The 13,147-nt window shown below is 40.2% G+C and overlaps 1 protein-coding gene across 1 annotated transcript in view; it reads left to right on the top strand.

Annotated features, from left to right (window-relative positions):
* The window catches only part of LOC136840276 (leucine-rich repeat-containing protein 47-like), a 138,972-nt gene that overhangs the window by 104,151 nt on the left and 21,674 nt on the right, over window positions 1-13,147 (top strand). Inside the window, exons 4-5 of the mRNA XM_067106951.1 lie at window positions 8,681-8,916; window positions 10,260-10,362. Coding sequence (XP_066963052.1) covers window positions 8,681-8,916; window positions 10,260-10,362 — 339 coding nt within the window. The remainder of the gene's footprint in view (window positions 1-8,680; window positions 8,917-10,259; window positions 10,363-13,147) is intronic.

Genomic DNA, 13,147 nt, shown 5'->3' with positions numbered 1-13,147 from the left:
GAAATTAGGCAGTATTCACAACCATGTTTATCTAGTGTAATAACCTTACCAATCCTCCAACAAGTGAAAAGAATTCCTTGCTGACATAAAAAAATAGCAGACAACTTAGGAGCTATATACTGTAATCAGCAATTTTAACAAAAAGTGGCAAATATCACTTGGGTTAACAGCATCGAGTCAAGTAAAAGATTCTTTATTTTGCAAGGTTGGAAACTTAAACAAGTCAGTTTAGTTTCAGAAAAACAGGAATGAGGCAAGTTGAGGAATGAGGAATTCCTCATTCATCTGCTGACTGTCAAACCTATCATTCAAAGGGGATTATGCTAGTGTCACTCAGTGGATGTCACGGCCAGGTACTTTCCAGGCAAGAGGAATGTAGTGGCCGACAAGCTAAGTCGTTGGGGTCAGGTCCTAGGGACGGAGTGGTCTCTGCTTCAGGATATACTGTAGCAGACAGGCTTTTTCATCTGTGGGGGAGACCAATGATAGACCTCTTCGCAACAAGGTTCAATAGGAAGCCAGAGGTCTATTGTTCAGTAGTTCCAGATTTCTTCGTCGTGGTGGAGGACACTCTTCAGCATCCCTGGGATAATCTGGAAGTCTACGCTTTCACCCCCTTTTGCCTGATCCGTCACGTCCTGAACAGAGTGATGGTTTCTCAGAATCTCAGATGACCTTACTGGCCTTAAGCAGAATGGTTCTCTGATCTGCTATCTCTGCTTTCAGCTTTTCTGAGAGAGATCCCCTCATGTCACAGCCTCCTCTCTCAACCTCATGTAGAGAGGTATCATCAATCTGTAAGGTCCATATCTCCATGTCTGGAGGTTACCTAGTATCTCCTGAGAGCAAGAGGCTTTTCTTGCAGAACAGCGACAGAGATGTCTGGCTACCTCAGAAGATCTTCCTCAGCTGTGTACCAGGGAAAATGGGCCGTCCACTGTGATTGGTGTCGTCGATGGGATTTCTCTCTACTCAGGACATCTGTTCAACAGATAGATGATTTCCTGGTCTTTCTCTGAACAGAAAAACACCTTTCTGTTTCTGCCATTAGGGGCTACAGGGCTGCCTTAGGGTTAGTTCTATGTCTGAAAGACATGAACCTAACTTCCTCTTGGGAAATCTCTGTGCTGCTCAAAAGTTTTGAACAGTCTTGTTCTCCTAGAGAACTTAAACCACCTACTTGGGATCTGACTCTGGTGCTAAGTACAGTAGTCTCACAGCTTTGTTTACTTCTCCATCCTTTCCCTGGGAATTTTATTGACAACAATCCAGATGAGTTACTACTATGTCCCATCAGGGCACTGCGTAGTATCTGAAAAGGACTTGACATCTCAGACCTGGGTGCATGAAAACTGTTAAGTTACCATGTTCTCAAAAGTAATTTTAATTTTAAGCTATACAAATGAAATGTTACTTTTTACTTCCATAAAGTTTTGAGGTAAATTTCTTTTTCATGTACTGGTATTTGTATTGTTTTGGTGACTTAAACAGTACTCAGTGACACTAACATATTAAATGGTATACAGTCACTATCCAACTTCATTTAAAAGTTAGTTTTGTACTGAATTTCCGTCTTTTGATATCTAACGTAAGAATAATTTCTCTCTCTCTCTCCCTCTCTCTCTCATGTTCTTCTCTCTGTCTCCCTAATATTTCATAAGTAATTTAACTTGATATTTCAAGTGAGGACAATTCTCTCTCTCTCTCTCTCTCTCTCTCTCTCTCTCTCTCTCTCTCTCTCTCTCTCTCTCTCTCTCTCTCTCTCTCTCTCTCTCTCTCTCTCTCATAGTTAGTGCTCCCACATTTTTACACCTTATTATTTCTCTGTACGTCTTTACCTGCACAGTAGATAGTTTAAATTGATCTAATTTTACCTGTACCATCTACGAAGTGCAAATGCACTAGCATGGCAAATACATTCTAAAACATAGAGACATAATAACTAAGAGTTGTATTAGTCCAAATAAAAAACACTATTTGTTCATGAAAAAGCATTTCGGAACAAAGAGAAAGAGACAGAGGTTGAGAAGACTTCTAAAAATAGATCATTCGGAAGGGGAGAGAGACAGATATTCTCTTCCAATTATGTATTTTTATGTCAAACATTTATTTGTTTTTTTAAGGGTAATGAATTAAGCTAACTTTGACATGAAATCACGGTAACTTTAATTTCATTTAAAAGTTAGCTTAATAATTTGGGAGCATGATCAGGGTCATATTTAGTGTTTAAACTTTGGGAATAAGCATTTATTAGCGTTTTTAGAGACCATGCCAAACTTGTGCGAAAATTCGCCTTGCGCGAAGGGTTCTGGAACCTAACTACGTGTAAGTTTGGGATATGACTGTAGTATCAAAAATTTTAGATGGATACTGCATCTTTTCCAGCTTTGAAGCAGCTTAGAGCTGATTTAGGACTTGCCTACAATGTAGCCTAAGTTGCCTCTAATAGGTCAGATACTTAGGCCTAATTGTGAAGCATAAGTGTTTCATTGTGGTAATTCATTCTTAGTGCTACAGCTCGATTACTGTAAGAGTAATATATGTGTAATGTTTTTGCTTTCATATATAGATAGGCCTATGTATGTGTGTGTACAGGCAGTCCCTGGGTTATGACGGGTCCGGCTTACGACATTCCGAGGTTACGATGCTTTTCAAATACAGTATATTCATCTGAAATTATTTCCCAGTTTACGATGCATGTTCCAGGGTTACGACACCGATCCAACAGAAAAAATATGGCTCCAAAATAGCAGAATAATCAAATTTGGAGTTTTTTTTTTATGAAAAACTCAATAAAAATGCAGTTTACATCATTTTCAATACACCCAAAGCATTAAAAATAAGGTTTTCTTAGGATTTTTGATGATTTTCGGTGATTTTTTGGCTTATGATGCAGCGTAGGAACGGAACTCCTGTCGTAAACTAGGGACTGCCTGCATATACTTATGTATATATTGCTCTGTCTACATTCCACCCCTTTTTTGTAGTCTGTGTTTTATAAGGCATACAGGTTAAAAAATCAACAAAGGCCACAATACAATAGGCTAAGCTATCCCATGTTTACAATACTGTACTTCAGGCTAAGGTACCCTAAACCTAAATACCATAAATTAGGCCATCATACCCAAAATAAGTACTGGCCTAATGGATTCGTGGCCAGCCATTAGGACATAAGGGTGGATATATCAATCTATAACAGATAGTACATTCTACGCCTGTGTCACCATCTAGTGCATTTAATGATACTGGTAATAGTTAGGTATTAATCCTAAGGGGGCAGAGTTTCTTGATGATGCATCAGACTTGTATCCTCTCCTTGATAGCCCTACTCCAAGGCTAATGGGAAGAATGTCTTTTTCCTTTTCTAAACTAAGTTGTAAAGTAACAGAAACAGTTGTGTATAAATCATTTTAAATAGCTTTGCTCAACCATTAGTAGCCATCTTTTGACAGTGGCTCATCATTGTCTCCTTAACCCCTAAGTATTTAAGGCTATCATTTAAATGCCTTGAATCAGGATATTAGATTCTACAGCCATTTTTGCATGGCAGTTCCTTGTAGAATTTCCCAAACTACTCTCAAGTTCTGCTTCAGTAGTGTTCTGGCTCACATTCTAGGTGGTAAAATTTACACATGCGGCCCTAACTGATGTTTTGAACTCCCAGTTCAGGTAGGCTGTGTAGATCCTCAGTAGGCCATGTGCAGTCTTTCAGAAGTGCCTGGAATAGCCTCAAGTCGAACTTTTGGTAGTGATGATTCTCAGGGAAGGATACTTTGTACCCTGTTTTTTTTTTCACCCCTGTCATCTTCCTGATCCTTCTCTCCACATTCTTCACACAGAGAAGTTCAGAGTTTGGAAAGATAGATTGGACAGTTGTTATGCAATGAGACCATTGAGCCATTAGCATTTCCTGCCTCAACAAGTTTATTCATATGCCTCCCTTTCCGATGAGCCTTTCAGTTTGCTCCTGGCGTTCTTTCGAAAGGGAAAAAGATCATTTCTGCTGATATGTAAGACACATACTTCCATTTCCTGGTAAACCTGCAGTCGAAGTAAAGTATTCTCCTGTGAGTCAAGGTTTTAGCAGTATGGAGCCATCTGCTTGATATCAGTTTTTCTCTCTTGTTTGGGCCTCTGGTTCGTTCTCACCAAAGGGTTTTATGATGACCTTGAGGGTGAGAAACTGTTTTATGTCTAACCTCAGGAAGGATTTTTGTTCAGTATTGACTAAACTATGCTTTTCTGACCCAGTCAGTTGCTTATCTTGGGATGATAATCAGCTGTCTCTTGTTGGGGGTTTCCTAACAGAGAGATAGTCAGTTTTCTACCACTTTTGAGATCTGTAATGGGTTGACCTGTAGTCATCAAGAATCTTTATTCTGTGTCGTATGATGTCTCAGAGGCAGATTGGAGGGCCATTCTGAGAAACATTCGAAGTCAGGGAGTTGAAGGTAAACTCCCTATAGCTCTTGTCAGTTTAGAATGGTCTTGTGCAAGTCTTGATTCTTACCTAAGACAATGAGACACAGTTCAAGAGAGTTATTCAGACTAGCAAAGAAACATCATTATCCTTTGGACAGAGTCCTGCAACATCTTTTCATTACATCGTTTTGTCCTAGAAAAAACCTTTATTATTGAAGACCAATTCAGCAGAAAAAGGCAAGGTCTCCAGTCAGATGGTCTCCTCTTCCTCAGTGTTGCCAGAAGTTGTGGAACCTTTGGGGAAACCCAAACACCTTTCTGTTCACTACTGCCCAAAACAGTACTGTACAGTTTACTGCTCTTTATGCCAGGATCCTTAAGCATGGTTAGTTGATGCCAGTTGTTGTCGTCCTTCCGGAATGGTCTATTCTAGACCCTTATGCTTGTCCTCTGTTTGCAGTTTGAGAAAATACTCAAGTTGTGAGCTTTGCAGATCACAATGATGATTTTCATAGCTCATTCAAGGCCCCAAAGGGTTGGTTCCCCTAACTTTCTTTCCTGACGGTGGGTGTTCCTTGTCTTACGTTCAGAAAAGATTTTTTCAGACAGTCTTTCGAGATGATTCCTTCAAACCTCCACACGCTTCATCTACCCACATGGAGATTGTCAATTGTTGATTAAGCTAAAGGCACTTCTAGAATGGCTAAGGAAGCAATCCTAAATCTAGAAGGCCTTTCACTGTGAGACTTGTGTACCCAAACAATGGTTACTTTTTTTTATCTTGGTGCTTGTCCAAAGTGATATCCAGCACCTGTTTCACTAGAGATCCTGTCTGAAGTACTACCAGTATGTCAGGTACACTAAGCAGTTTTCTGTCACAGCAATGAAGGATACCACTTTACAATGCTGTCAGTTCTACCTTATGCTGACTGCAATATTGCTCAGGATTTAAAGTTTGAAGAGGTTTTCAATATTTTGTGCTGGAAATTTCATCTTCCTATCATGATTTACGATGAAATGTAGACATAGTCCTTCAGATTTTACCTTAACCTCAGTTGAACCTTTTGATAAGGCATCACTTAAGAACTTTGAAGACTTTTCTTTTAGCTCTTGCTGCAGTAGAATGTATTGGGAGTTTCAAGCCCTCTCTTGTAAGTGAGCTTTGTTCTAGGGCAACCTCATTTCTTTTGTTCTAGGCTGTCTTACGTCCAGTTAGAACTACTAAGGGTTGTCTGGACAGACATAAACCTTCAAGAGGAGGAGTTTTTATGATTTTCTGTGGTGTTAGAAGCCAAACCACTCCAGTGTCCAAGATAGCTAAAGTCTATACATACAGAGTTGATTCCTGAGCTTTAACTTTTTTAGAAAACATCCTCATGGCTTCAGTACTGTAAGTATGTTTTTATTTCCTGATACCCTTTTGTAGAAAAGGTTGTCATGCAGCTCAGGGGAGATTTACAGTAACTAATTTTGCCTCATCATTTGCAAAATGTTTAATTTTAAGGCTGATAGTTTCCATAGACAATTCGTTAGGGCACACCAGAAGCCTACTCAGTCTTTTCCTTTTGTCTTCCAGTGTTGCTTCTCCTCCTCCTCCATTAACCTGCTTGATAGCCTAGATTAATCTTCTCTCACTCCTTCTGGTCCGCCTTCCTTTGCTCACTATATGGTTCAGGAGAAAATATAAGTAATTGAGATATATTCTTTTATCATAGCCATGTATAAGAGAGAGAAGGTGTCGGAGCCTTGGCTTCTGTCTGTAGCCCACCCTCCGGACTGCCTTGCGTCAGTTGGTCTCTTCCTCGGACAGGGAACCAAGGCGTGTCTCGGGACCAAGGTCTTTGCCCTTTGCCGCCTCTCTCTCACCCGTCTCTACACGTATGAGTTGTTTGGTTGTTTGCCTCTTGCGTTTGCTAGTTCACATGTCATCCATTTAGTGAGTGATATAAGATGGGTGTAAACTGTAGAGTTATTTAGGGTTACAGACTTATTATGTTTGCCCCAGTAGTTCCGAGTCATGCGCTAGTTCTGTTTTCGTTTGCTCTCCCAATATTGTCTCCGTGCGAACGATATCCCTTCCCCCCCTCTTTCTCGGTTTTCCCCTGTATCATCTCACATCCGTCATCGTGTAACAATTATTTGTAATAGCGGCTTTTTCTCTTCAGCTGCTTCCTTTTCTAGAGGGAATTAGCCTGGTGTCAAAACAGCTCTCGCTTCTCTGTAATTGCCTCTTAAGTGTTGTGCAGACAATACCGTCTGTTGTCACAGTTATGTGGTGACACCGTGCAAGAAACCTCTAACTTCCCCATCCGTGCAGCTGACACCCACTGTCATCAAGGTTACGTGGTGATGTCATACAAAAGCCTCTCGTTCACCCCAATACCCATTCACTCCATCCTTCTCTGTTCCTCTGTTTAGACTTTAGGAGTTTCGACCATGTTTTTGGTCGATTCCCCTTAGTATTTGAGTGGTGCATAGCTCTTGTGGTTCCGTTTTCGCTTCCTTTTGCCGAAGATAACTCTGTTACCTGGCACCCTTTAGTTTTCTTTTACCTCAGTTCCTGTTACAACAAATAAGAAGTTAACATGGATTATGGTAAGGTGTGTTATCACAGAAGTACTGTAGAGCCTTTGGGAATGGGTGAACAGTCGTAAGAGCAAGCGAGGAAACTCTTTAGTGTTTAATAGCTCACAACTGTGTTTTGTACGTGAGGTATAAAGCCCTTAGTCCTTTCGTTGTGACGGGGACTCTTTCTGCTGAACCAATTATGATAGTAACCTTGATTTCTATCTTATTGTTAGTTGTTAGGAAATCCTGATTTTGAATTTTGGGAGCATACCTCTATATATGAAGATGGTAGTGTCTTTGGTTTTGGACTGTCGATTACGGGCTTTTGACTCAGGCACAGGAGTCACTAGTACTCTACAAGATAGTCCTTTTTTCCTTGTAAGGATCCTCTAACAGGTCTAGCTATGAGGGCAAACACCCTGTTGTGGTTCCAATGTCTGGCTACAGTACTTGCCAGTAAGGATCACACAACAGGCAGGAATGTTGAAGCTTTTTCTCCCCATTAAAAATCTTGTACAGGCAGTCTCCGGTTATCGGCAGGGTTTCCGTTCTGAGGGTGTGATGATAACCGAAAATCAGCGATTTTTGGGGCTTATTGGCGCTGAAAAGTTCCGATTTTCAGTTATCGGCTCCTCTGTTAGCTATGTATCGACGCCAATACCCGATAAGTGGAAATCAGCGATTTTCGGCAACAAAAATTGCTGATTTTCATTGCTAGACAAGCCCCAAAAAAACCGTTAACCAAGCCTGCCATTAACCAGGGACTGACTGTAGTTCACTTGGCAGAACATTGTTTCTCTGGCTGCACTAACCCACCATCCTCATTCAATGTGGTGGTCAGCTAACTTCAACAGTAGGTAAGATTCATTCCAAATAATTATAATTTTCACTGTAAAATTAATTATTTGGATACTTACCTGCTGTTAAAGTGGAAATCCATGCAGCCTCCCCACATCTAGTGGGTGGTCAAGAAGAATTTTGACTCAATTGTTTACATTCCAACACCACCGGTGGGGGGGGAGGTGACTCCAGAGACAATCTTAACAGGTTAGCCGAGTGTGACTTCACTTTTTTTAAATGCTGATCACACCTGATGGCACGAAGATGTAAGCTAAATTTAACAGTAGGTTAAGTATCCAAATAATTAATTTCATTATGAGAATTATCATTTTTTCCATGCTTTGAAAGTTATGAACTTGGAGAGAATTTTGCAGGAGCAGGATCTGAAATAGGAAGTTCACACAGTAAACAATGCACATCACCGTCTATTGACAAAAACACGTACTAAATGTTTCCTATGGGGAGAGAAAACATAGAAAATGAGAGTTCATCAAATAACGGGTTACATTGGGAAGATAGAAATAAGTAGGAATATTTTAAAAGTATGAATGAGTATTCTCATGATAGTAAGAAGAATACATGGTAGCTAATCACGAGAATACTCGGGATAACCAGTGAAGGGGTTAAAGGAACAGAATAGGCACACAGAGCAAAATTTGAACTTGTGATCCTGTTTGTTTGTATCTCTTAATGTTCGTAACTTGAAGGTTCATAAGTAGGGCTGTGATTGGTATAGGCTTTGCAGGTATCATATATCAGTAACTTGATCATTTATATGTAGTATGGTACATAATGGCAAAATAATTTGGCCTGCCCCCAGTAGAAAATCTTACAGTATTTGAACTTTCAGACAAAGCTGCATGATGGCATATGTGACAAAAGAATGATGGCTACCATTGCTACACATGATTTGAATAAAATCCAAAGTCCTTTGAAGTATATGGTGCGTAAACCAGAGGAGATTCGCATCCACCCCTTAGTAAGAGGGAAAGAAGTCTCAGCCCTTGAGCTTCACAAAAGTCTTCAGCAAGAAGCAGAAGCTCAGCGAAAGCAGATGAAGCGGAACAATGTGCCTGGACTCCACAAGTAAGTTAATTGCATCTGCATGATTATTCATTATTTTTTAACTTTTGCATATTACTCGTAGAATTTTTATAGACTTCCTCATATATTTCTTTTTTTATTTTTGCGGTTGAAATCTAGGGAGGGTTTGTAATCTTCATCTAAGAACTCATGAAGTGATGCACTTCATAAGTGTCCTGCAATTTCTCTGCAAGTGTAGTAGATTATTGCAGTTGTGAGATCAAACTTTGAAACGTTTTCACTGTTAATACAGCTGTATATCTTTTTTAAGAAATTGTGGATGACTGAATCGTTCGTAGACTGAATGCCAAAGGTAAGATTTGAAATGGACATAAAACTGAAAACCCATAATTCCAAGCACACATGAAACCAAAAGGTAAGGTACCCAACAGACATGAAACTGAAAGCTTAAAGCCAAAAGGTTGTTTAGTTAGACAAAATTGAAACTGATTTCACTCATTTGCCATTTAAGGTTTTAGTCATTATACTTAAATCTAAAGCTTAACATTTTTTCAAACAGAGAAAAAGAAAAACAACATCTTAATCATTACATACCCAAGGACAAAAGGGAAAAAATATTTCCATAGCATGTAGTGTTATATAGTGAGCATTGTGCCAAAGTTATTCATTATTTTATTATAGCTTTAGTTTGACCCTAGGAAATTAGTAGTACTAGAATTAGAATGACTGAGTTTCTTAAATGCCAAAAGTGATTAGTTATTAAGTGATATTTTAGTTTATTTTGAGGAAGGCAATGAAGATCAATTTACAATATTGAGTTATGTTTCATCTACACTTAAGTTCAAGATAATTTTCCAAAATCAAACAATTATCTTGAAGGCAGACTTATTCCTTTAAGAAGAGACTACATAGCTCATCCCATAGTACCAAAACAGTTTAAGTGAACATGCGTCAAATGATGTTTTAATTGGACAGCAATCTACCTTTATTTACATTTCAAGGTCTTGATTACTTTTGAATCTTATATGATATTTAAAAATAAGTAATGAATTATAATCACAACAAATGAATAATCTTTAAAGCTTCATATCTTACCTATAATTTCAACTTCATGTCTGTTTGATATCAATCTTGGTCATCATACCCATTTGACTCTGTAGATTTTTTACTCTTTGTCAGTTTTTCGTTAAATCTTTTTGTGATTTTGCATTTAGCTTCTGTTTCTTGACAAAAGTACATTTGCCATCTTGTCCTTGTACCATCTGAATGACAGACCCTTTCTTTGGAGGCAAACATCATTATATGATCAGTGTATTTGAGATGTAATCTCAAGGTGCTGATATTCATGTAGGGACATATAATGAGTCATTTCCTTTTGCTTCTAGGTTCTTGCATCTCGTAGAGGAGTGGGATGTTTGGCCATGCCTTGTTAATTCTGATGGTGTTGTGATATCATTACCACCCATCACAAACTCTGAAAACACGAAGGTAAGATCAGCAGCTTATTTTAAATGTATACTGCTCTCCAGTTAGACTCCCAGTGTAAGATACAGTTGAAAAATGCAATATCAGTGTGATTAGAAGCCCAAAAAACAGTAATGTAGATTTTCAGGCATGATGTATTAGTGGAGTGTATTTATTTTAACTAAGTGCAGTTAAATGATATTCTTTTAAACTGCATGCTGATTCATGTAGTTTTATAACTTTTTTATAATTTGCTAAAATTTGTAATGTCATAGCCCTCTTTTTATATAATTTTTAAATTTGCTCATTTGCATGGAGTTGTGTATTTTCTGGCTATGCCACAATGAAATTTTTTTCATCACTTTTTGCATTTGGGATGGCTTCACAGAAAAAGAAGATGGTAGTCACCAACCCCTTTATCTTTTTACAAGGTGAGGACATTTCCAAAATGCTATATAAGGAAAGAAAATGACTGTAGTTACATTTGAGGGGTATACTGCAAAAGCCTCGTCAGTAACACATTGATCCCTATTCAAATATATCTTGCAAAATTCACCAGTTCTTTTCAGTTATTCTTGCTTCCTGAATATCAGGCCACATTCCTTCCAAACCACAGCCTCTTTATCACCCAGCTGTGTTCATTACAAGCTCATTACTTATAAATAGCTCTACTTTTTTTTAGTCCACTTTATCCATCCCAGCTTATTAGATCCTGAAAGAAACAGACCCCACTGAGCAAGCCTAGATCCCCGTTCATGTCCTCCAAGGTTTTATTCTTTTGTGCAACTCCAATTTTTGGAGATGCATTCTGAGTAGATCTTTCAGAATTACCAGTATTTTTCATTGTTCATACATCAAACAAACCTTCGGTCTTAACATTAGGATAAATCTTCTGGCGCCAGCTGGAAACCAGTTAAAAACCAAAAAAAATCGTATATGCAAGGAATCTGTGGCACCTGGCATCTGATATGCAGATGAGGTAGAAGCAGGTCAGAGACCCAGCTGGAACCTCGTGGCACATTCAGTCTTTCTTCAACTGCCTTGGAGAGCCGACATTCACTTCTGCTCTCCTTTCCCCAACCTGGTTTTTGTCCTAAGCCTGTGATACCTTCCTATTGGTTTTGTTGTGTTTTTGGGTGTGTGTGTTTCGTGGTATTATCATGCTTTCCACTAATCAACCTAAGAAGCCCCTTGAGTGCCAACGCATGTGTCCCAGCATTCAAGGGTTTCCATGTTCCTGCTTCCTGGCTTCTTCTGAGATAGACCCCCATTCTTCTTGCAGTAGGTGTCGTTCTAATTTTTGTAATATCCCCATTCCAAGCCCGGAATGTTGTTCCTGGCCTGTTGTGCAGTGGAAGAAGCTGTACAAGAAGAGGGAACACAAAAGGAAGTCAGAGCTTCCATCTTGGGAGGGATTTCCTCCTCCTCAAGTGGACGCTTCTGCTCCCCCTTCTTCCAGATGTATTCCATATGCTTCGTCATCCACTGATGCCTTTTCTCCTTCTTTTCCTTCCATTGATTCGTCTTTGGAAGCATCGGTAGCTGGTCAAGGTGATTTTATGTACAGTATCATGCTGCCCCATCTGTCTTGGGGGCGGGGGGATATTTTCCCTTTAGGGAGAGAGGAGGCAGTGCCATCTTGTTCCTCTGTTTCAGATTCTGATGCACAAAAGATGTCTATATGGGCCTCCATAGGCCTACCCGGGGTACCTTCTCTGGATGGTATGTTGTCGTATTTTGTCTCTTCACACTTACCAGTGTCAGCTCCCCTGAAAGTTGTCCCCCCCCCCCGGCCTCCACTTCTTTGGTTCTCGTGTGATGCCACCTAGCGGGACGCCTTTGTTACTAACTGCGCATCATCCTGGGTCGTCTTTACCCACAGTAATTCCATTGACCCTGGGTCAGACTCCTGCCCCTGTGACATCATTCCTTGCATCGTCTCTCCCCGTGACGACATTTCCTCCGACTACTCCTTTGACGTCACAACCAACTGCTGCAGTGACGTCATTTTCTGCCGTTGGCAATCCTTCAGAGGCATTTGTACAGGCTGTGGTGGACAGACTGGACTCTGTTTTTCGAGAGAGGCATGGCAGTCCTTCTGTCAAGGAAAGTCATAGGCTTCTGTCTTCTTCTTCGTCCTCTTCATCGTCATCGTCGTCTTGGTCTCCCCCTACTCGTGCTCAAGTTAGACATTGGAGGATCGAAGACTTTGTCGCTTCGCCATCAAAGAAGCCAAGGACTATTTCGTTAGCTTCTTCCCATGGACGTGTGTCTCCAATTCGTGTACTGGGACGTAGTCGCATCTGTGGTCCTGTGGATGGTGTTCATCGCTCTGCAACCCCTCAGAAGTCGGCTTCAGTCATTCATTCTTCTCCTCGTTCCATGCGAAATCTGCGGAAACATGATAAGGCTCCAATTAAGAAGTTGAAAGTGGTGGACCCCTCTTGTTAGAAGTCCAGTTGTTCTGAGGCCTACAAGACATTCTCCTTCGAGAATTAGGGTTTCCTCTCCTGATTGTGTCATCCGCAGACGTGTTATTAGCCACGTCCATGATGATGGGAACGTTTGTTTAGCTTACCACGGACGTGCTTCTAGGACCGTCCGTGGATCTGATAGTGACTATGGTTCTCTGGCTCCCAAGAGGCTGAAATGTTCCGTGTCTCTTTCACCTAGGAGAACCCACGTATGTCATTCGTCTTCCCAACTCCATGGACTGACTCGTCAAGACCTATGCTTCATGCTTCAGTTTCTCGTTCTCCTGCAAGGGACCACATATGTCATTCATCTGCGCATCTGCATACGTGACTCT

This window comes from Macrobrachium rosenbergii, chromosome 7 (genome assembly GCF_040412425.1).
Source record: "Macrobrachium rosenbergii isolate ZJJX-2024 chromosome 7, ASM4041242v1, whole genome shotgun sequence".
Taxonomy (NCBI): Eukaryota; Metazoa; Arthropoda; class Malacostraca; order Decapoda; family Palaemonidae; genus Macrobrachium; species Macrobrachium rosenbergii.
This window is presented reverse-complemented; position numbering and strand designations above follow the sequence as displayed.